The following is a 22645-nucleotide window of genomic DNA, read 5'->3' as shown; positions in this document are numbered from 1 at the left end:
TTCCAGGGTAATCAAAGTAACAGTATCTTTTACCAAGCGTGATGGACTTCAGGTAGATGGGATTCAGGAAATGGGTGAGCAGCGCCCCCTGCAGACCTAGCACGTTCCAGCGCAGGATCTTATCACTGCAACTCATGGTTCGCAGCCTCTCGCCGTGCTGGATACCGTCCCATGTGGGCACAATGGCACTTGACTCCACTGGGATGGTGCCCTCGCCTGGCACAAGACACAACAAACACACAAACAGACAAAAGGTTACAGAGGCTGGAATCATTTGCTTCCATGCACTGCAACTGATACATATTTATGAAGTGTGCCAGCCTCATCTCTCACCGTTCTCCACTTTGGTGCGGAGCTTGCCCTGCTTAGAATTCTCAAACAGAGGCTGATGACCCTCGATGTCATCCCCAGCTTCACTGCATGACTTGTCAAACAGGGCGCCATCCCCACAAGGTGCCGTGCTATGGATAAGAGTGAAAGAGGAGACATGAGTTATTGACAAAAACACACACACCATGATGACATGCAGTTTAAAATAGAAGGCACCACATTGATCTAAACATGAAACATTGACGTATCGGAGTGATGGTTGGGACAGCAATGAAAGAGGATAACATGAGTGTAGGTGAAGGAGGAGAAAGAAAACATCTGATACTCCTACCTGATGTAGAGGTGAAAGGTGATGTCAGGTTTGATTTGCAGTTTGTTGTCCTCTGCTGGCTCAAATATACTGTCGTCTGTGCCGTCATAGTATTTGAGCAGCTCACGGTACAGAAACCTGAGCGGAAGGCAGATGGCGAGTTAGACTTATAAATAATGGGTCTGGGAGAAAAGCGGGGTATTTTCAGAACAGGGAGAGAAACATTGATAAAGGGCGAGATCTATTTCTACCGAACAAATCCCCTTCTGGAGATGATTTCAGCGTGGCAATCATTAACAGTGTCTCCTTTAAGGCTCAGCTCCTCCCCTTTGACACAGCGATTTCCTGACAGAAAGAAGGGAGAAACACATTCAGTGTCAAACACAACAATGCAATGCCTCTTGGTTCTGCAGTGACCTAGTTCTGTTTAACTTGACAGTGCATGCCTCTGAGCACGGAAATCAAAAAAACTAGGCTGCAACACAATTCCTTAAACTCCTTAAAATGTTATTACCACCTGTTTGCGTCATAGGTTATATGCTAAACATAATGGATATACCAGTTCCCAGGCTGACAACAGTGCCCAGGCCCTCCCCCCTCCGCATGACGATGGTGGCCAGAATCTTCCGTCCCAGAAGGCTGTGCTGGATGCGCGTGGTCAGGGCATTGAAACGCTGGTGACTCAACATTGCTATCTGGTCGTGCAAAGTGCTGCCACTCACTGGAAGCTAGAGAGAGGAATGTATGCAAGACAGGACAGGTACATAAAAAGGAAATGAGGATTATTTTATACATATTTTATATTTACTATAGCAAATTATGACTGTGTCTAAACATTTATGTCTGAACATATCTAAGGCTGCATGAGTATCTGGTACACAAACAAAACTATGCAGCCAGAGAAAGTGTAATGTTTGTATGTTGAATGTTTATGAGATCCCAATAAAAAAATCAACACTTCCTATAGCTGCTACAAAGCTAAAACCTTTCAGTGAACAAAACTGATTTATTCACTGTGAAGCGGCAAATATGTTAAATTAAAGAGTCTGTGTGTAGTTTACTTTAGATCAGTTATGTTTTAACTGAGGTTACAAGCATGCATGTAAACGTTTATGCTGTTATCATCGTTCGCCATAATGAGATAGTTTTTCAATTACATGCAGGTGTTTGGTGTGATTAAACTGAAGCTCGATCTTTCAACTAAGCAATGATGAGCTAAGCAAATCCTGTTGTCATGCTATTACATACTGCCTTATCCCCATATTGAACCAGATGGTGCACACAGAAAATATAAAAATGCTGAAAAGTCAGTACCTCAGCTGGGATGAGCTCCCCAGTACGGGCTGCTCTCTCGGCCTCTCCAATCAGAACTCGTAGAGCAGCATCTGCTGCTTCCTGTTTTCCCTGCTTCTTGTTGGATGCACACACTGGAGGGAACCAGCGTCCGCCCAGCTTGGCCTGGTAGGTGAACCTGAGCAGGTAGGGCGAAGAGAAAGGCAATCAGATGTGGATTTGACAGGGTTTTCTCTCTCACTTTATGGGGCCCAGACACACCAAACCCGACATGAGAGGACTAGTGGTGACGAAAGCTGACCGTCACATCATGTTGCCCCCGTCTCGACCACAAAAGCTGCACTTGAACACACTGTAAAGACTACAGCCGATGGTCAATGGCGTGACAGGAACTCTCTCTCCATACCATCAGTTAGCAGTATATATCATTTAGAAAGTGAAACTGGAAAACTTGTGACTGCAAATACAAAAACGGTTATGATAAAGCAGCCTTTTTGACAATGCTCTTGCTAATACAGCCACTTCTAACTGAAAATATGTCTGATAAAGAGTTGCAAATGGCACTATGAAGAGGGGGAGGCAAAAAGTGAAGATACACTGTGCTAAATTGGTGAAATACTGTAAACTACAGCAACAGGCTCAAGGGGCTTTCCCTTTTCTCGCCGTTTCTCTTCTCATGCACTGATTTGCTTAGCTGAACAGCCAACCAGAATGATTTCTCTCACCGCCAGATGACGGGACAGATTTTACATGCTCAATCGGGCAAAAAGTCACCAACAAAGGCATACTGCAACAACTAGGGCTACAAACGCTGCAGACGGTCATGACATTGGTCTGGTGTGTCAGGGTGTTAACCATGGTTGCTTTAAATCAAATAGGAGACACATATATATACATATATCCATTTGAGCATTTTCCTGAGCATTCAAGTGTAGCTAGAACTACAGAGATCATAAGATACAGTTCACACATACTTGGGCTCGTGTGCTGGCCCAGATTGACCGACCAGTCGGATCTCAGCAGCAAATCCCCGGGCTCTAGCATACTCCAGAAGACCCGACACTGCATTGTTGTTCAGATGGTTGATCAGGTCCCCAACTCCTGCCTCATGTGCTGCTCGCAACTCGTCCGCAGTCAGAGGAGGCAAAGAGGGACATGTAGTCCCAGAACCACTACCATCACTATCACTCGAAGAGCCCAGGGGCAACTGAGGCTGGAAAATAGAGAAAAAGCAGAGAAAAAGAGTTGTGAATGGTATGGCCAAAGGGAGCAGAACAGTTTGGCCTGTTGTTTTAACAAAGTCATTCCTCTAATTTTCAGATATGCAAACCCCATTGCCCTCCAAAATGAACAACTTGAGTTATTCTCAATCTCTCACTCCTCACCTTGTTGAGCTGCAGTCTCCCATCAGCCATTAATTCTTTGACGGCCTCCTCTGCAGCCAGCTGGCGGGCTGCCTTCTTGCTTGGTGCTGAGGCCTCTGGAAACAAGTTCTCTCCGACCTTCACCCTGTACATGAACCTGAACACAGGAAAGCGACTGAGAAGGAGAAAAGTGTGGAGAGAGAGAGCTTTTTGGTTTTGTTGAGTTACTGCTCCAGACTCTTGAATTATCACATTTAGATAAATGAGGAGACGCAACAGTGTCAGTGAGAGGTGCAATGTTGAGCCGATTAATCTGTAAGTCGATTGAAAGAAACGTAATCACTATTGACCTTAAACTCTGTCGATATTCAATCAATCATTTTTTTTATTAAGCAAAGACTAAATTATTCATTGTAAAAGTAATTGTAAGATTAATCAATAATAAAAGTAATCGTCAGTTGAAGCCCCAGTCTCCGTAACATTAGAGCTTATGGTGTACTAGTGATCAAGACAAATACATGCAGATGGTTCTTGGAGGAAAACACAAGTTCATATTATATCTCCAAGCTGGCTGCCTAAAGGGATGGAATATAAACACAAAGAGTGGTAAAGAGTAAATGGACAAAGATGGTATTGTGTTTTGTCAGCTGACTACAGTACTCGTCACAGATGAGAAATAGCTGATCAACTGCTTCCCTGAGGAGGAAATGTACGACCACAAAGGGACATGCAGAGTGGGGGAGAACACCATCTGAACATGAAGATGGCTTCAGAGGGAGGTGGAGGAGGTACCTTGGGTCGTGTGGTGGACCTGCCTGCCCGGTGATGATGAATTCGATGGGGTTCCCGCTGCGCTGGCTGTACTCCATTAGGACAGACACGGGATTCTTCCCACCAGGGAGAGAGCGGGACAGTGGCTGACGAGGTCCTTCGCCAATCCCTATCCCACAAATCCCCCCCATGTCTTCAGTTGGTCCCTGGTAGACAATGGAGGAGACAAATGACATATTTCAATTAAGGCTGTTTTTTGTCACTGTATTTTTGCATATATGGCTTCCAATTTATTCCCAATTAATAAAAGGGCTTCAAAATAATCACAAACAAAACATTGGTCTCCACAACCTCTTACACTTGACTGATGTTTATCAACACTTTGCTGTTTACAGTAGTAAACATACTCTCTACTCACATATTAATAACCTGAGCGATCTCAGGTGTTTAAAGCAAGAATTGGCAGTCCTTAGCTGATGGGGAGCTTATCATCACATTCAAACTTACACTGGTGTCTGTGAGTAGAGCCATCACTTGGTCCATACCGGCAGTACCTCCCTCTTCTCCCGTGCTCGCCCCTCCCTGCATCTCTCCTATGAGGATGCGCAGGGTGGCCGCAGCAGCGTCCTTTTTTGCAACTTTCTTACTGGAAGCTTCTGCGACAGGAAACAGCCTCCCGTTGAGCATCACCTGCATACGGAATCTGACAGAGGGAGAAACAAACACAGAAACAGCGATCTGTCAATACATGATTAATCGAGCAGCTATAATTTTCCGAGACTACTGTGTTGTATAACAAGCACAGTAATTTTCATTCTTAACTGGCAGCATCATATGTCTTCATTAAGGCAGATTTATCTCTCGCACTTTGAATCGATAGGTTTGTCACCAGGCGCTTTACAGAGGATAACAACATGTGGGTGGAAAAACAAAAAAAGATGGATGTCACATAATGAAAGCACATCAACAAACCTTGTGTTTTTGAATATACACATTGGTTACATTCAGGGATGCACTGATCCAACGTTTACTTTCCTGATACCTCAATTCAGAGCATCTGCGGATACGGTTTACAGCTTTATTGTCAGTGCTTTCTTTTCCTGAAATTAAAAATCTACATGAAGTAATTGGATTAATTTTTATGTAAAGTGAGGCAAACTGAGAAACGCTATAATAACACTGACAAGAACATTGTATTACTGTTGATTGGTCAATACCTGATCCATTTCATGAAGTGGTTGTCATGAGTTAAATCCCAACATTACAGGATGAATACACAGACAATGATCACAGATGAATTTTCTTTACCCCCTGTATCAATTAAAACGTGACACGTAACAGAGAAGATTAAAAGACTAACCTTGGGTCGTGAGAGGGTCCCGACTGGTCAAGGAGCAGGAACTCACAGTTCTGGCCCAGATACTGGGCGTACTCCATGAGGCCGCTGACGGGGTTCTTCAGCCTCACCTCCTGTAATTTGGCCCACAGGTTCTGGGGAGGTGGAGCGGCCAGTGACACGGCTACAGTTCCCACAGTGTTAGCCTTCTCCGCTGCCAGTTTCTCAGCGTCCGTCTCTCTGCGAATGGCGTTGAGGAATTCTGGGATGTCATCAGTGGCCCACTGTCCTTCGGCGGGATCATCGTCTTTACATAAAATAGAGGTGGGCGCTAGAGCAGTGGATTGAGACTGAAAAGCAGAAGTAGAAGGGTTAATAAATCAGGGTACAACTCCATAACTGCTCACCTCACCTGACTACATCTTGTAAAAAGGCGCTTCACATTCTCCAGATAATGTTTTTTCTCTTAAAGGAATAACTAAATAACTCACATGCAACCACTCACATATCTGTCCAGTAAATATAAGGCTATAGCAAGCAGCCTGCTAGCTAAGCTGAGCATAAAGACTGAGAACAACAATTAAGTGCATTTACCAAAATGTCAAACTATTCCTTTAATCTTTGTATATGCTGTGCAGTTTTGTTCTGTGTTAAATATTTTGATTTTCTACAAATTTTCGCCACTCAACTATCTAGGTCAAAAAGATTCAATTTCATTATCTTTAGTTGTGTTTCGGATCGTAATTCACACTAAAATATGTAATATATACTGTATATGTGACATAGTGTTATTGGAGTTATCCAATTTGAATGATTCTTTGCTCTTGTATTTTTATTTTTCATCACATGACTGCCATGCCATCTTCGTAAGAATGTATTCAACTTAATACTATTAAATATAAACAAAGCAACATTTTTCTTACCGCTTCACTTTGACTTTGCTCTGGCATCCAACCTTCTGGAAGTGGCAGTGGCTCCAGGCCTGGTATTGGTGGTATTGGTGACAACGACATAAGAACGGACCCTCCTCCCTCATCTCTACTGGCCTCTAGCTCCATCTTACTTTCTTCAGTTGGGAGGCTCTGTGCGGCTTTAATGCTCCTCTCCATCCTCTCTCTGCGGCGGGTGGAGAGCTCCCAGGTGGGAGGGTTGACTTCTCCATTCTTAGTGACCTCGCCTTGCTTCTCCAGGGCGTAGAGGGTGGGATTGACCTGCTTGGCAGTCCTTAAACCCAGGTTTTTTGCTATGGAGAGAGCAGTAGCCTCCTGTGTACGCAGGAGATACTGCAGGACTAGCTCCTTCTGTTCTGCCATTGTGGGAAGCTTCAGTTCCTGATCAGGGGGACTAGTAGTGCCCGGATGTTGTTTCTCCTGGTGCCAACCTCTTGCTGATGACCGGGACTCCTCAGAGTCAGACGACTCTAAAGAGAAGGAGTTAGAAGAACTGGATTCTGTGTCAAAGTCCTCGTCTTTGACCGGTCCCAAGTTCTCAGCTGTTTCTGCTTTTAGCTCAACCTTCACTTCAGGAGGGTGTTCTGAGCTGAAACACAGATGGGATGGTAGACTCTGTACTTTAGAGTCTTGATCTTCCCCGCCTCTGACAGGTTCTCTGTAAAGAGTCCACTCGGGAGGGAGCTGTCCTTGCTTAGAAGCTTTCTGTGAGCGCTCCAAAGAGTACAGGGCCTGGTTGACTATCTTTTTGGGCAGATGCAACTTTCTGGCTAACAATTTTGCAGAGATAGTCTCACTGGGCTTCAAAGCAGCCAAAGCACTGTGGACCTGCGCCTCAACGTTGGGAGTGAGGGTGATGTTAAAATTATTAAAGCTTGAATTTGCTAAGCTACTGGATACATTGGGTCTGTCAAACCTTTCTCCTCCTCTGTTGGGCCTGTCTCGAAGGGACAAATTTTGAAAATTCTCATATAAAGAGTCTGTTTGGACACGCCATTGTCTGTTGGAGTATTGATTGCGGTTTTGGCCTTGTGCCTGGTTTTGACTCAGGTGTCGAGGGCCTGGGGTGCCTCGCGGGGTTCTTACAGTGGGTGGGTATCCAAAACTCTGGTCCTGACTGTACCCCCCTCTACCCCTATGGCTACTGTTGTTTGGATATCTACTATAGCCTGATTGGGGCTGGTATGTGGAACTAGGCGGCCTTCCAGGTACTACTCCCCCTCCACCTCCACGTGGACTGCCTCTGAACTGGGGTGCCTCAGAGCTCTGTCCTCTCAGGAACTCTGCCTGTTGGTACTGAAAGGAATTAGGAACAGGACTGGGGCCGTGACTCGGATTATATGAGCTGTTGTGGGCCACTGGTTTAGGGGCTACTGCACTGTGATTTGGAATAGGTGGAGCGGAAGGAATGACAGAGGCAGCTGGAGGTTGTATGGGCCCTACAAGACGGGTAGGACCGTGGTAGTAACTTGAATATTGGTTCTGCTGTGGGCCAGATCTAGGGTAGATTGAGGCTGGGCCAGGTCTGTGGTAATTATCGTTGACGTGGAGGTCCGGTGGTGGATGCCTGTGGAAGTGTTCTTTGGAAGGCCCTCCTCTACCTCTGCTCATAGCGCAGGGGTTGGGCGTGAAGGGGGCCGGTGCAGCTGGCTGTGCAGCTTCTGTATGAGTGTACGTCCTCTAGCAAAAACAGCAGACACCCTGACGGGGAAGTCAAGGCAGGCCAAATGCACACTGAGAGCGCCTGAAATACAAACAAGGGACAACATCAGGGGAATATTAATAAACAGAAATAAATAACAGTTAAGATAATTGAAGGGTGGAAAAATGAGAAGCAGCAGCTAGGGCAAGGGAAACTATTCTCCATCCAATCACACATCTTCAGGTCCTGCTGGCAAACCTCCAAACTGCTCAAGTGTCCTTGGATAAGTCAGTGAATCTATACCACCTCCAAGGACAAAGTTTCTAACAGGATCCTAAACTCTTGCCATCCTGAAATGCAGTGTAAATTACAGTCGTAGACGATAAAAAATATCTGGGTATTATGGAAAAAATAAAGATTATGTAAGCCTGTAGGCCAACACTGTAAACTTCACTGTGTATAACTTCAGATTAAACCCTAGCCAGTTTACAAGGATACTGCAGGGTGACATACTGTTTCTCCCAGCCACACTGAAACTTAATCCCAGGGTAAAAGGATGGTGATTAATAATTCAGACCTTCTTGTGACTATTCTGTTTTATTTCTGGCCTTAAAAATTATGGCTGGATCTGGATCCATAGCGGAGACGAAAAGTGAGACACTGATGCAGATGAAAAGTTCCAAGGACACAAGAACGTCAAGGGCTGCCTGTCAGTGACAAGCTGTGGACAGAAAACCATGCAGTCATTATAAACAGTCATGACTATAATGATATGGTTTTGCACAACTAGGTTTATTACTTCATCCAGAAAAAAACAAAAACATTCAATGACTTGAATTGTACATCCTGAAATGCATAGTCCAGAATTCCAATATCCTCCTATGGCACAACACACATTGATTCAGCCTCAAGTGTCATATCTGACAACACTCAATAATGTCTATATCAGTGAGACTGACAACATGGGGACACCCAATACTGAGTCAGGTTTCATCCCCTCTGGCCCAGTCAGCATCACTGGTCTGTCACATAGAGCTGAGCAGGCCGGAACGCAGCCACATTAACAGAGAACACCATAGTGTTGGTCCATCACGGTAATATGGGCCGACAGGGCCGGCAGCCCTGGGCCCAAACGGGGCTACAGCTGACTCATCTTGACCCTGATGCAAGGCAACAGTTGACAGCCAAAATAACAACTCTGTGTTTTTCTTAAGCCACTGTCATTATGTTTGTCTCTATTTTGAGCCCGGACAGAGGCATGAACAAGACGACCCCTCTGACAACTGATGAATCAACTCTTTTGCACACTTAATGCTGTCATGTCAAGACATGTCTAAATACCACCTATGCTCAGTTTGATGTTCAAAGTGACCCCTTCCTCTGAGACACTTTCTGTCCATTGTCAACATAGCAGTGCACAAATTAAATCTGGTATGTGCTCCAAATTTGTTGCACACATATTGGATAGAAGCATAAGGCCCAGTTCGCTCAGACAGTGTTGCTGATCTCACCTACTGTAGATGAAATGAAAGTGGCAGCAGTGGAAAAAAGTGGGAATAGTTAACGTTGCTGCTCCTGCAGCTTCTCAGATGACTTCAACAGAGACTCACGACACAAGTCAAAGAGAAACCCAGTAAAATAAACACTGGTTGCGGACTAGAAATTGTTAAACCACGTGTTTAATTTGAGAAAAGGCTAAACGTTTTCCAGATCGCAGTGGTCTTCCGCTTTGGATGAGTGAGGTCCCTCCACAGTGAAAACTCCAGTTTTGTCGCTCGCTTTTAAAGGCTGTGTGCACTCCTGTAAAATACGCGTTGCTTCACTGTTACACTACGAAAGTAAAGGGAAAATCCACCGACTGGCTGGTGTAAGAAAAGGGAAACATAAGGAAACAAACGCAGGTTAAGTTTCGATTTCATTTCTCACCAGTAGTTAAGTTTCTTTTGTCGGTCACGTGACCTGCAGAGGCTCCCCGCTGCCAGACAGACAGTCATTCACAGACATGAAGATATGACAGTCAATGAACTATTAAATATAATACAATCATAGCACATCCGTGGCCGTCTTTTAATTATCATGTTTAAAGAGGTCGCCCCCGCGGTCCACCTCAAACAATCAATGTGCCGGTGTTACTGTGGAGCCACAAGGACATCCTCTCCTGGACGCATGCTGTAGACAGTACACTGAGGCAGAGGAGACATCACATGCTCGGATCAGATTCTCACATTAAAAATAAAACGGAGGAGGGAGAATGATAGTAATGTTATACATTTTGGGAGATACAAATATCACAGCAAAACGCTGAGACCTTGTAACCGGATTGTGACAGGCTGGGGGAAAAAAATAATGTCAGAGTACTATAAGGTGAAGGTCACTATTAAACACGAGTAGCACAGACACATGTTTTGCCGTAAAATAAATATATAACCCATTTTCACAAATGAATCTGGGAACGCTGCTGCTTTCACTCACAGTTGAACTTAGAAAGCAGAGCAGCAGGGAGGCGTGTCCTCACACAAATCACAGCAAAGTCAAACGTGCGAGTGGTTCTCAAGTTTTTATGATTAAGTAGAATTAATTTAATGAAATCAAACATCTGTTCCATTACATACAGTTACAATTTGTTGAGACATGTTCACAGTCAAGCAGAAAAGTACTGAGCTGCAGGATGTATAAACCAGTATACTCTGTCTCTACACCTCTCATCTTTGTTTACTTTAATCTGGACATGCGTGCTCATGCTGTGATGTTTTACAGGATGTCTACGTTACACACAACAAAACAGAAGATACCTTTCCTCTTACAAATTACATCCAGACAACAACTTGAATCAATTCATCATTGAGGTTTACGTGAGTCACAAGAGATGGATAACTTCACATTATAGACATCATTTTAAAAGGGTTAATCAACTGATGAGAGCCCTGACGGTTTTACTTTGATTTTCCCTGATGCAGACTTTGAAGGAGGACGAAGCTGCAGCGCTGACTCGAGCAGCTACAGGTTAGACGTGAGGCTTTACATTTTCACCAAACCACCGAGGAACACGTGCTTAAATGTTTAACTTTCTGAATGAGTTACGGTAAAGCCACTTGATGGGACAAAGGCTTTAGCTAGCGGGCAGCCGACTGAACACCGTTCCTCCTCCAGCTAACGTTAGCTAGCCTGCTAGCTCATCACTGGCAGCAGTAAGTTACACCGCACTGGCACTGCACCATTTCCAACTACCGCCCGCAGCACTGCCAAGTCCCTGTCTGCTAACCCAAAACACACAGACCACTCTTCACCTAAGCCATAAAAATGATTTCAAGAACCGTAGTCGCTTTGAATTATTACCTTAACTCGCAGTGTTTCGCTTCAGCGGGCTCGTGTCGGTGTGCAATATTTTAATGCGGTGCAAACAATCAAAGAACTGGTGCGCGAGAAGTGACGCTGGTCCGCTGCGACGGACACAAACAGCTACACGTCGCGTGTTGATGACGCGACCTCATCGGCAAGGTTCGAATATGGTTTAGATGCGTCCTTTTGGGATGGATAGCTTCACGGATATGCACTCTTAACTTTCACAGTGTTATTGTAATGTGTTGCATTTAAAATGGCACTTTCATGGCGCTAGAGCAGGTTTCTTTTCTCTATATACTTAAATTAAAATGATCTTAATCGTCTTAAACATAATAAAACAGTCACATTTTTGCCATAGCAGTTTTTAGGGCATTCGTTGTTTACATGTTTTTTCTGCTTCCAATAAAATTGTTGTCCCCCAAGTTAATATTGAATTCACTTTTGGCCATTTTCAATTTTAGTGCATTTAAAAACAAACATCTAAATATATTCTTTATGTTTATATGTTATATTTAAATAAAGTGATATTGTCAAGTCATCACAATCAGTCTGCTGTGACACAGTATCACTGTCCCTTAATTTATGTGCACCACACTTGTATCATTGGGGAGGAGAAATGTGCTTATATGCTATCAGCTTATAATAACATCACCATAGGGAAAGAAACAGGATCTATTTAGTTGAATTCTGATGATGTGATGAGGTGCTTTCCTCTACCGCAAAGACTTCTTGAAGAACTTGAGACTCATACAAGTGTTTTTAATATTGAGGTTTGAGGAAACAATGGATTTTGTCTACCGTGATAAATTTGCACTTTTCTAACATATCCAGTGGGTGTCAGCATTACACTGTGAATGTGCTAATGTCAGATTGGACAAATAAAAAAACAGAGCAGCTTTCAAATATTGCAGGCTGGTGTAAATTAGACAGTGACAGCCTGTAATTACTCAAAACTGTTTGATGTTTCAGTTTGTTGCGACTGATTTAGAAATGTTTGATGTTTCCTTGTAGGTCACTGGTGTGCTCCTTTGAGCTTCCTTCCCAAGCTTTGAGGTAAAGACACCTGGGCTACTAATACTATCTAATCCCAAATTCCTTTAAAGATCCAGATCACCAACCTGGGTGAAAAAAGCAGCGAGTAAGTCCACGGTAAAAAAGAAAGGAAAGGTTAACTGATGTGATGATGACAGATAAGTGCATATCAAGGAGTCTGCAGGAATTGATGAGCAGAGGAGCATGAAGGATGAGTTTAAGCTGTAGGTCACGGTAAGCCCAGATTCAGTATGTGAGTGACTCTGACACACAGCATCTCTCTCTTCAGAGGAGTATTCATTTCACTGCATTTCTCACCCACTCCGTCTCTCCCTCTCCCTCTCTCCTCCTCTCCCTTCTCTGCCACTGCCGGCGTCACACTCTCTCCACTTGTTCTCTCCAATCTTTCTTCCTCTCCATTTCCCGCTCTCTATCTCTTTCTCACCCTCATCTTCCCTCCTCATTTCTCCGTCTTCCACTCTTTCTCTGTTAACACAGAGGAATGCAGTATGTGGCAGGCTGTGGCTCTGTGGCTGTTGATACTTGCGACTCTGCTGCGGGGTGAGTGACTTTCATCTGTGCTTTGAGTGAGACTGTGCTCGAACAAGTGTGAGTTTTCTGCATGTGCTCTTTACTGTATGCTGCGATCATGCATTGTCCTCTATTTCTAATAAGTGTGCACGCAGCAGCTCACTTAGAAACTGGGAGAGAGTGTGCTGTTGTGCAGCCAGAGGCAAAAAAAATTGATTGCTTTTTGTAAAGAGCAAGCAACAGCCTGCAGTGTAATCATCTTTACAGCAGATAAGAATACTGATAGATAGATAGATAGATAGATAGATAGGTAGATAGATAGGTAGATAGATAGATAGATAGATAGATAGATAGATAGATAGATAGATAGATAGATAGATAGATAGATAGATAGAGAAGGGTGATTATGAGGCTGCTAGTGGTTAATTTACTATGACAGGACATTATGGCCACTCTGGACTATTAATCTGAATTATAGGCATACCATCTTTAGAGCCATATTGATATTAATTAAGGTCCAGTTAGTGAATATAGATTTGACACCAAGTGCATTAATCAGACCATTTAACACTCCTTCTGTATACACTGCAGTTTATAAAGCGGTATGAACAGACATTGTGCAGCTATTTAAAGTACTTTTTAAACTTACTCAGTGCGCCTCTTATATCCACCAATGATAGCTCCCTGCACATCAAAGTGATTACCTCATGGAGAATGAATCATGAGTGAATCGAAGCCCTTGTTGGAGTTATAGGGTGAAGACAGTCAGTCCCCCACTCTCATCGTCGTGAGTGCTGTGTGTGTCTGTCTGGGGTGTTTCAGTGTTTAATGGCCTCACTATTTCCTGCATGGAATGAAACCGACAGATTTTACGGCCGTGGAAAGACTTTGACTGTCTGCTGGCGATCAATCAGAAATGTAATTGATTAGGAGGAGCGGGGTTCTTTCTGTCTGCTCCCCCCTTTCTTCCTGCCTTCCTTCCTTTCTCTCACACATTCTCATTTTTCTCCTGTCCTGTGTCATCTACTCTACTAAAGACCTCTGGGTTCCTACAAGAGCAGCTCCATCTTTAAAACGTAACCTCTCCCATACCCCTAAAAGCTCACCCTCTGTTTTACCTCCACTGGAGCATGTCTTGTCTCCCTCTCTTAGTTTGTTTCTCCCTCCCTCTCATCCACCTGGCCTACAATTTCTACACCACTTTTTTCTATCATCGCAATCACACCGTTTTTCTGCCGGTGCTTTCTCTTCATTGCTTTCTCCAGACACAGCCGTTCTCTTTGTAACCGTCACCTTTTCTCTTGCTCTTCTTGTGAGAATCCTCGCCCCTACATTAAACTCTGTCTCCCCCCTCTCCCCTGTTCAGTGTCAGTGCAGGGTCCTCACCAGCGGTTCCTGCTCAGGGAGCTGTTGAGGGACTACAACCCCATGGAGAGGCCGGTGGCCAACGACTCCCAGGCGCTCACCGTTCAGTTCTCCTTTACTCTAATACAGGTCATGGATGTGGTACGCATGGCAGAAATGCATCATAAACACGATTACACACTAAAATAAGAATAGAAGTAAAAATAGAAACTATACCAGAACAATCCAACAATTAAGAACAAAACTGAAAGACAAAAGTGACAGTGGTGTGATAAGTAAGACTAGACAGAAAGTTCTCGCTCAGTTCAACCCCACAAAGCAAATCTTTGTGGGGTTGACATATTACTGAATAGTTACAGTTTACAAGAAAACAGAATCAATAATAAAAAAATTGCAAATACACTTTAAACAGGACAATCCATGTTTACACAAACACCATCTCTACAAAGCCATTGCAGCAAGTGTGGGACAATTACAGCGAGCAGTAACTCTGTACATGTGAGCGCTGTGTGAGTTTTTAAGACAGACATGAAAAAAATAGGGATTTTAAATAATTAAATTGGCATTTTGTGTGACTTGGTGCCCCCACAGAGTGCAACACCGCTGTCCCAAATACAAATCCCAGGTCTGTTATAATTTGTCAGATGTAATGTAGGTGCTAACAAACAAAACTAATTATGTCATTACATACATGTATGTAACGCTGTGATCCTACCCTCTCACTGAAGTTACATAGTGCAGAAACAAGTGATAGGGGGGCGGAGTGGCTGAGACAGAGACACCATTAACACTATTACAAGACACTGTACCATCAACATGATTTTGAAGCAGTTGTTTTAAGGTAAAACATAACATAATGTTGCTTTAAATCACCTATCTTATATTACATTCTTTGTGCTATGCAAGGATGAAAAGAACCAGATCATCACCACGAACGCCTGGCTGCAGATGGTGAGTACAGTGAATGGCAATTTATAATGTGATATTGATCTGTGTAGATCTTTTCGTATGCTCCCCATCGCTTGCAGCATCAGCTACACGGTATCATCCCTGATGCTGGTTGGGTTTCAGCATCATGATAATTGACACTTGAGCAGGACAAACACATTCGTACTTGATTGCAGTTTACTCATCTGTCTGGCACAAAAACGGACCAAGCTATTTCTTTCTGCAAGTCAAGGCAGGTCAATTTTATTTCACAAATCAATTTGGCCTCAAAGTGCTTCACTCTCTACCATTAAACCCTCGGTTTCATTAAGTAAAAACGCCCCAGAAACTTTAACAGATGCTTCTTCCAGAACGAAAACACATGAGATAAGGTAAAATAAGATAATCCCTTATTGATTCCTTAGAGGGGAATTTCGGGTGTTAAAGCACCACAAGGACAAAATAAGTTCAGGTACTTAAACAGAGAAACTAAGAGAGAATAAATGATTAACTGTGTGTAAAGTAAGAACAGAATAATATAGAAACTGTACAAGAGCAACTAAACACAACGCAGAATGAGAGCCCGACTGATACTAGATTTTTGGGTCCGATGATAATTTAGCCCTAGTATATTTTTCTGTGTATTGTTCTGTAAAAAAAAGAACTTTTTATATCGGGGCATATCAGGTGACTTATAAGCCGATACTGAGATATCTGTGATAGGTCAATATCAGCCTATAACATCGACTGATCTACATATAAGTTCCCTATTCAGCCAGTGTTGCACTTGATAGTGCAATATCATCTCAAGCAAATGTGACATAGTGGATGCAACATGCAAAAGAGTAGACCAATAATAATTGTATTATTAGTATATAATAATAGTTTAATAATAAAATAACAATATGAAAACTCAGGCTGACAGTGTGTGCCTTTTTGTCTGTTTTTGTTCATGTGCAAAACCAGAGTTGTGCTTGTGTCTCCCAGCAGTGGTACGACCACTACCTCCAGTGGAACCAGTCAGAGTATCCTGGTGTAAAGAACCTCCGTTTCACTGCTGACCAGGTCTGGACACCTGACATACTGCTTTACAACAGGTATATACGGCACACAAACACACACACATTCTCAGGGCTGCTGCTGCTGCCGAGCTCTAAATTGTCTCATCACTGTGCTGACTTCCTCCAGTGCTCATGATAAGTTCGATGCCACCTTTAAGACCAATGTGCTTGTAAACTCCAGTGGATTCTGTGAGTATCTGCCTCCAGGTACGTCTTTTTAATTACTCAGCATCTTGTCCTCAAAACTAAACTATGTCTTCAGTCATTCTGCAGTCATACAGAATTATTCAAGCTGCAGAAAATGAATTACTGCAATCCAATATTTTCCTCTTCACTTACCTCCAGATTGCTGCACCGAATAACATTTTAATCAAGTTTCCCTTCATTACATCCTGGGATGATTTTACTTGACTTTGATATTTACTGCATTTTTCCCCTTGCCTCTCAAGGAATATTTATCAGCACGTGTAACGTGGACGTGCGATGGTTTCCATTTGACATCCAGCGCTGCGAACTGAAGTTTGGCTCCTGGACCTTTGATGGCTGGCTGCTGGACATCCAGATGAAGGAGGCAGATGTGTCAGGATACATGCCCAACGGAGAGTGGGACCTGCTGGGTAAGACTGGGTTGTCGAGGCCCTGGATAACAAACATGGTTGCTTAGTAACAATGCTCACATCATTGCCGTGCAGTGCTGTATCTGACCTGTGAAGACCTGAAAATTAATTGGATTAATATAAATAGATGTTTAAATAGATGACAGGAGATGTTGTAGGAGTATGCCGTATAAACTGAGACAAAACGGGTTTAATGCAAATACAGACACATTACACTTTAACCCTCTAGGCGCCAGAGTTTATTTAGGAAAATATTCCGTTTGGATTGTAAGATTTCAAAAGGCTGTAGCTTGGAAGTGATGAGAGATAAATTCATAGTGTAAATGAGAAAAATATTCATAATGACCTAAAGTTTGTGATGGGAGTAAATTTAATCATCTAATTTGCATATTGTGACGTCACCAGGTGACTGAAAGTAACTTTCAGTAAAACTGATTTTTGAACATATTTACACAGAAAAAAAATATTTATATTGTCATCTCATCCTCAAAATAAAGGAACAGGAGTTTGATTGGAGTAAATTTACTAATCTAATTTGTATGTCACCAGGTAAAAGTCAGTAAAACGGAATTCTGAACATATTTACACAGTAGATTTTTTTTTTTTCATCCTCTCATCCTCAGAGTAAGTGAACAGGAATCTGATAGGAGTAAATGTCCTAATCTAACTTGTAAAAAGAAAAGAAAACTCTCGCCGTGATCAGCGTGTGCTGCTTGTGTGACAGTGTGCGCAGCTGCAGCATCGTCAGTCACTCGTCTCTGACGAGCGATCGTCATCAGAGGGCAAATCGTCCCCTTCTGAATCGCGATCAGCAAAGATCTGTGCAAGCACCTCATCCGCACTGTAAAGTCTTTTGGGCATTTTGTTTTTTATTACAAAAATCGCTATCTGTCTCTCGATCTGTCCAGCACACTTCCGCCACCGCTCCGCGGCTCTCTCCTCTCCCACTCTGCCCGCTTAGCCGCTGCCGCTCCGACAGCCGGTGTCGGGTTTCAAACTTTTTTTTCTCAGGTATTTTGCATAGAAACACACCCCCAAATGACGTCAGGATTGAAGCTGAATCTATTGGCTATCTAGTGGTAGCAAGCAGTAACAGCACAAGGCAGTAGATTTAAAGATACAGGCTGTTTTAATGAGCAATGTTGCCTGTCGCAATAATGCGACTTTGGCGCCTAGAGGGTTAAGCCCTGATGTTTTTATGCACTTATGGTTCTATAACTGGAAATATATAATTTATCATAGACAGGCAGACACCAACCTTGACATTCATAAAATCAAATCTGTCGTTCTACACTGACTTTCAGCTTCGTTCAATCACATCTTTTTATGATTCTGCTCCTGGCATTTCTATCCCATTTCCCTCTCACTCAGTCAAAAATATTCAATGGTGGTAACAAAATATACTCAGTTATTGTGAGTTCTTGAGAATCTCTACGTGCTGCCTTCTTGCCCTCTCAGCCCTCCCTGGTGTTTTCTGCATTAAAATGTCTTCTGTGTCTTCCGTCAGAGGTCCCTGGAGGTCGTCATGAAGTTTTCTACGACTGCTGTGCAGAGCCCTACCCGGATGTTACCTTTGTGGTGACTTTACGAAGGAGGACCTTGTTTTACGCCCTCAACCTCCTCATCCCCTGTGTGCTCCTCTCATCCATGACCTTGCTGGTCTTCCTGCTCCCTGCCAACTCAGGGGAGAAGATCAGCCTGGGTGAGGACCAATAAGAGGAGGGTGGAGAGGGACAGGGGTGACGGATGGTTTTACAATAAGAGAGCTTGAATATGAGAAAACAGGAGGAGAAAATATATTTCCTATATTTCTACTTTTCTAATATTTCTCTTACAATCTGTCAGTCAGCATTGCTAGAAACCCTTCAGTCAGCCATGCAAAGCTTTGAATGGTGTCAAGAGGGCTTCGAGTGAGGTAAGAAGAGACAGAGAGAGGTCAAAGACAGAAAAAGCAGAGGGAGAATGAGACTAAAAGAGTAAAATCGAATGAGTTTTCCTATGAGTGTCAGAAAGACCGATGATAGTGGCGAGAAGTCAAGTGCAACATACCAAGTCTGTTCCACTGAGTGTACTCATGTACTTTCTTCTTCCCTTCTTTGCAACCCACTGCTCCCTGGTGTCTTGTGTCTGCCTCCAGGCATCACAGTTCTGCTTTCTCTGACTGTCTTCATGCTGATGGTTGCAGAGATTATGCCCGCTACATCAGATTCTGTTCCCCTGATCGGTCAGTTTCTTTCACTCTATGCACATGTGTGTTTCTGTGGGTTTTGAGGGGGGAACTGACAGTGTTCAGACTGTTAGCGCCCCTGTGAGTGAAATGTGCTCCCCTCCTGTACGTCTCAGGTCAGTACTTTGCCAGCACCATGGTGATTGTTGGGATGTCAGTCGTAGCCACAGTCATCGTCCTTCAGTTCCATCACCACAACCCCAACAATGGACAAATGCCCCGCTGGGTGAGTTTAAATATTTGAGGTTCAAGGTTGATTCATTTGTCATACTTTTACTTAGTAATTACAGCCTGTAGTCCCTTTATGCCAAAACACAACCTGAGGACAAAAGCTGTGACAGGTTCTCTGTGCGCTGATTCTCAGAAACCTAAAACTGTTCATCTGATCCACCTCAGCTCCACTGATGTGGGTGTGTGTCAGCTTCTTGGTTTTGCTGACGTTGAGAGGAAAGGTGGTTTCTGTGCACAACTCCACAATATTGTAGATTTCTTCTCATGGTTGTTTGTAATCCTGCTGATGACGTTGCTGTAGTCCACAAACTTCCCACTTTCTTGATGCCTGTGCAGTGTACAGTGTAAACAGGAGGGGGCTGAGCACACAGCCCTGGGGGGCTCCGATGTTCAGAACAAAAGTGGAGGAGGTGTGACCGCCAGTCTGAACTGCCTGCGGTCTGTGTTTCAGTTGCAGATTGTGGTACTCGAGTACAGAGTGCTAAATTTCATTGTTTCAAGGAGGAGATTTGAAATCAAACAGCATTCTGATGTAGGTGTTATTTTATTTTCAAGGTGTGAAACTAATTAGTAATACATGATTACAAAGTTTAAATGCTGGCTGGACCAGTGTTTTAGTCAATTTCAAATGCCTACAGCACATATTGGGATAGAGATACAGGCAAAATGACCCAAAAAATATTGATAGTCAAAGTAGTTGTTGTACGTTTAGCTTTTTCTGCATTGACAACACAGTAAAAGGGCTGATCATGGCTACTTTAAATGCCAATATCAGTCCATAAAATAGGAGAGGGGACAAAATGAGAGATTACAGATTTGAATATTTAGAAGAAGAAGACGACATATTTTGTTAATCCCTTTTAAGGGAAATTCAGTTTATTCACACTTTTGTTACAACTGCTTGTTAATGGTTGTTACTGGTTGCACTGTAAAGTTTTTGGAGCAATCTCCAGAATTTCCCTCAAATGTTCTGTCTTAAATCAGGGCTGAAAATATTACAATTGATTACAGTTGTCTGAAAAGCTGATTTGGTGGGCTTAATAGGGAATTTTATGGAACACGTCTTCTATATCAAATGTCAAAAACAATATTCAAAATACTTTACAAAAAACAAACAAACAAAAAAACAAACAAAACAAACCCACACAGTATCATTGACCTGTCAATTCAGTTTCATTCTCCTTTCCCTCCACACCTGCACTGCATCTCTTTCGTTAGCCCCACCCTGTTCCTAGTGTTTTTCCACTCATTACCCTCCCCCGTGTTTTCTCCGCCTCACTCCACCTGCACCTCATCCCTTCGTCAGTTTAGTTTGTATTTAAGTGCCGTCTTTAGTTCAGTCTTTGTCGAGTCATCTGTTGAGTTTCTCTGAGCCTACTATTGTGTTTCACTGTTCCTGTGATTCATTGTGAAAAAAACTTCATCTCAACTTGATCTTCCTGCCTGCTGTTTTCTGCATCTGGGTCCACCTTCTCTGCACCAGTATGATTCATAGTACAATGAATTTTAGAATATAACATGAAAAATGAAAAAGGAAAAACATGAAAAAGGCTTAAAACACAGTGGTTAAACCAACTGGATAAAATAAGAGGGATGAATTAAAATCAGTATAAGCTAGACAATAAAAGTGTGTTTCCAAAAATGATTTAAACTAACAAGTGCATTCAGATAAGCGGATCCTTTTGGGCAGATTGTTCCAGAGCCTGGTCTCTATCTTGACCAAGATGTCACTGCTCGATCTCAGATTGTGTGAAGGTTCATTAGGACTAACACTTCATTTAATAAAGCTATGTACCTGATCATGCAGTGCTTTGAATAGTTAACAGTAGAGATGTTTAATCAGTTCTAAAGAAATTAAAAGCCTTGGGGCTGAGTTTTTTTTTTTTTTTTTTTAACTCAGGTGAACAGTTCATTTGCAGTAATGTGAAGAAATGTGATAAAATAAAGGCTTGTATGACATTTTTTTTTAAACAAGCAACAGAGTGATTAGTGTAGGAGGGGATAAAATGTTATAACAAGATTTATAGCAGGAGATAGATGTGCTTGTACTTGCTCAGCAATATGTTGAAGGCCAGTAAAAGAAATCTTGTGCCCTTGTGTGCCAGGTGCACTTGGTTCTGCTGCAGTGGGTTCCCTGGTTCCTGCGGATGAAGCGTCCAGGAGAGGGAGCAGAACCGACTCTTTCCAGCAGCCAGGCAGACTCTCAGAGCAAGACCCTGTCCTCTCCTACCACAACCACCACCACCACCACCATCCCCACGCCGGTGCCCTCCATCCTCCCCCAGAGCCTCAACTCCCTGCAGGCCAGCCTGGCTCAGCTCAACCACCCTCTGTCACACCCTCTGTCCCACCGACCCAATCCTCAGGCTGTAATCCTTCCTAATCCCAGCCACAGAGATCCAAGCCCCAATCCACACCCACAGCCCAACGGTCATCTGCTTTACATGGGTTTCCAGACCTTCCAGACCACGGCAGAGCTGGACCCCAATCAGAGAAGCAGAACCACAAGTTATGGGAGGGTTAACAGTGGACTAGGCGGAGGAGAAGGAGAGGGATCATCAGCAGGAGGAGGAGGACCAGCTGGAGATATACCTATCCATCACCACCTCCCATCTTCCAAGTTTGGGAGCTCCCCACAGGAAACTCAAGTGTCCCCAGATCCTGATCAGTCGACCACATCCTCTGGACCCTGCGGCCTGGAGGCTGTGGCAGGAGCAGGGAGGTCAGCTGCCATACATACCCACAGCAGTGTGATTCGATCTGTGGCAGTAGACAGCCAGCTGCAGGCTCTCCTGGCGGAGGTGCAGTTCTTAGTCGAACGTGTTAGGGAGCAGGACCGGCAGCTCAGCTTGGCGGAGCAGTGGCAGTTTGCCGCTGCTGTCATCGACCGCCTGTTCCTGGTGGGATTCAGTGTTTTCAACATCATCTGCACCATCGCTATTCTCATGGCTGCACCCAACTTTGGAGAAGCACTGTCAAAAGACTTCCTCTGACAGACCAAAAACAGAGAGATCAGAGAGAGCGGGGGATGCTGAGGGATAACACAGATGAAGATTTACTGGAAGCACAATTGCTGTTGATGACACTGGGACATAAAACAGCAAATATTTCCTTTGCAGTAAGAAAGGATGGACTGTGGCACACGGTGCGATTCTTTCTCTTAACTTGAAAGTCTGCCATTTTTCATGGTAGAATACACCTGATCATGTTCACATTTACATTCTTTTCGCAGTGGTTTCCATTGAAGCTTGATTGATCATTTATGCCTCGATCATTTTGATGAATTTTGATTGAAATAAAATAATAAATTACTTAA

At 43.4% G+C, this 22645-nt stretch overlaps 2 protein-coding genes across 6 annotated transcripts in view; one reads left to right on the top strand and one right to left on the bottom strand.

The window, feature by feature from the left end:
- adar (adenosine deaminase RNA specific) overlaps positions 1–11418 on the bottom strand; it is a 17019-nt gene extending 5601 nt beyond the window's left edge. For 2 of the 5 annotated variants that reach the window (XM_073485086.1, XM_073485089.1), the window contains exons 1-13: positions 11333–11418; positions 6328–8098; positions 5429–5754; positions 4576–4771; positions 4090–4274; positions 3319–3472; positions 2908–3146; positions 1955–2111; positions 1200–1368; positions 892–985; positions 662–778; positions 334–461; positions 34–216 (exon numbers count right to left, since the gene is read on the bottom strand). In XM_073485086.1, the coding sequence (XP_073341187.1) occupies positions 34–216; positions 334–461; positions 662–778; positions 892–985; positions 1200–1368; positions 1955–2111; positions 2908–3146; positions 3319–3472; positions 4090–4274; positions 4576–4771; positions 5429–5754; positions 6328–7965 (3586 nt within the window). In that variant the 5' untranslated portion in view covers positions 7966–8098; positions 11333–11418. Of the gene's footprint in view, positions 1–33; positions 217–333; positions 462–661; positions 779–891; positions 986–1199; positions 1369–1954; positions 2112–2907; positions 3147–3318; positions 3473–4089; positions 4275–4575; positions 4772–5428; positions 5755–6327; positions 8099–9507; positions 9854–11332 lie in introns of those variants that run through there. The other 3 variants (XM_073485088.1, XM_073485091.1, XM_073485087.1) reach the window with 2 other exon arrangements.
- Positions 10779–22645, top strand: LOC141011799 (neuronal acetylcholine receptor subunit alpha-7-like). The gene is made up of 13 exons (XM_073485092.1): positions 10779–10848; positions 10954–10999; positions 12350–12391; positions 12869–12931; positions 14268–14407; positions 15173–15217; positions 16181–16290; positions 16382–16461; positions 16704–16871; positions 18379–18573; positions 19009–19095; positions 19215–19324; positions 21435–22645. The coding sequence occupies exons 4-13, from the start codon at positions 12880–12882 to the stop codon at positions 22320–22322; spliced, it is 1875 nt and encodes a 624-aa protein (XP_073341193.1). The 5' UTR covers positions 10779–10848; positions 10954–10999; positions 12350–12391; positions 12869–12879; the 3' UTR covers positions 22323–22645.

Source organism: Pagrus major, chromosome 17 (genome assembly GCF_040436345.1).
Source record: "Pagrus major chromosome 17, Pma_NU_1.0".
NCBI classification, from domain to species: Eukaryota; Metazoa; Chordata; class Actinopteri; order Spariformes; family Sparidae; genus Pagrus; species Pagrus major.
The sequence above is the reverse complement of the archived record's forward strand: the minus strand, read 5'-3'. Positions and strand labels throughout refer to the sequence as shown.

Coding starts and splice junctions, on each gene's coding strand:
- LOC141011799 (XM_073485092.1), top strand. CDS start 12,880: ATGTGGCAGGCTGTGGCTCTGTGGCTGTTGATACTTGCGACTCTGCTG. Junction 15,218..16,180: donor CGAACGCCTGGCTGCAGATG/GTGAGTACAGTG, acceptor TGTGTCTCCCAG/CAGTGGTACGACCACTACCT. Junction 18,574..19,008: donor AGGGGAGAAGATCAGCCTGG/GTGAGGACCAAT, acceptor GTCTGCCTCCAG/GCATCACAGTTCTGCTTTCT.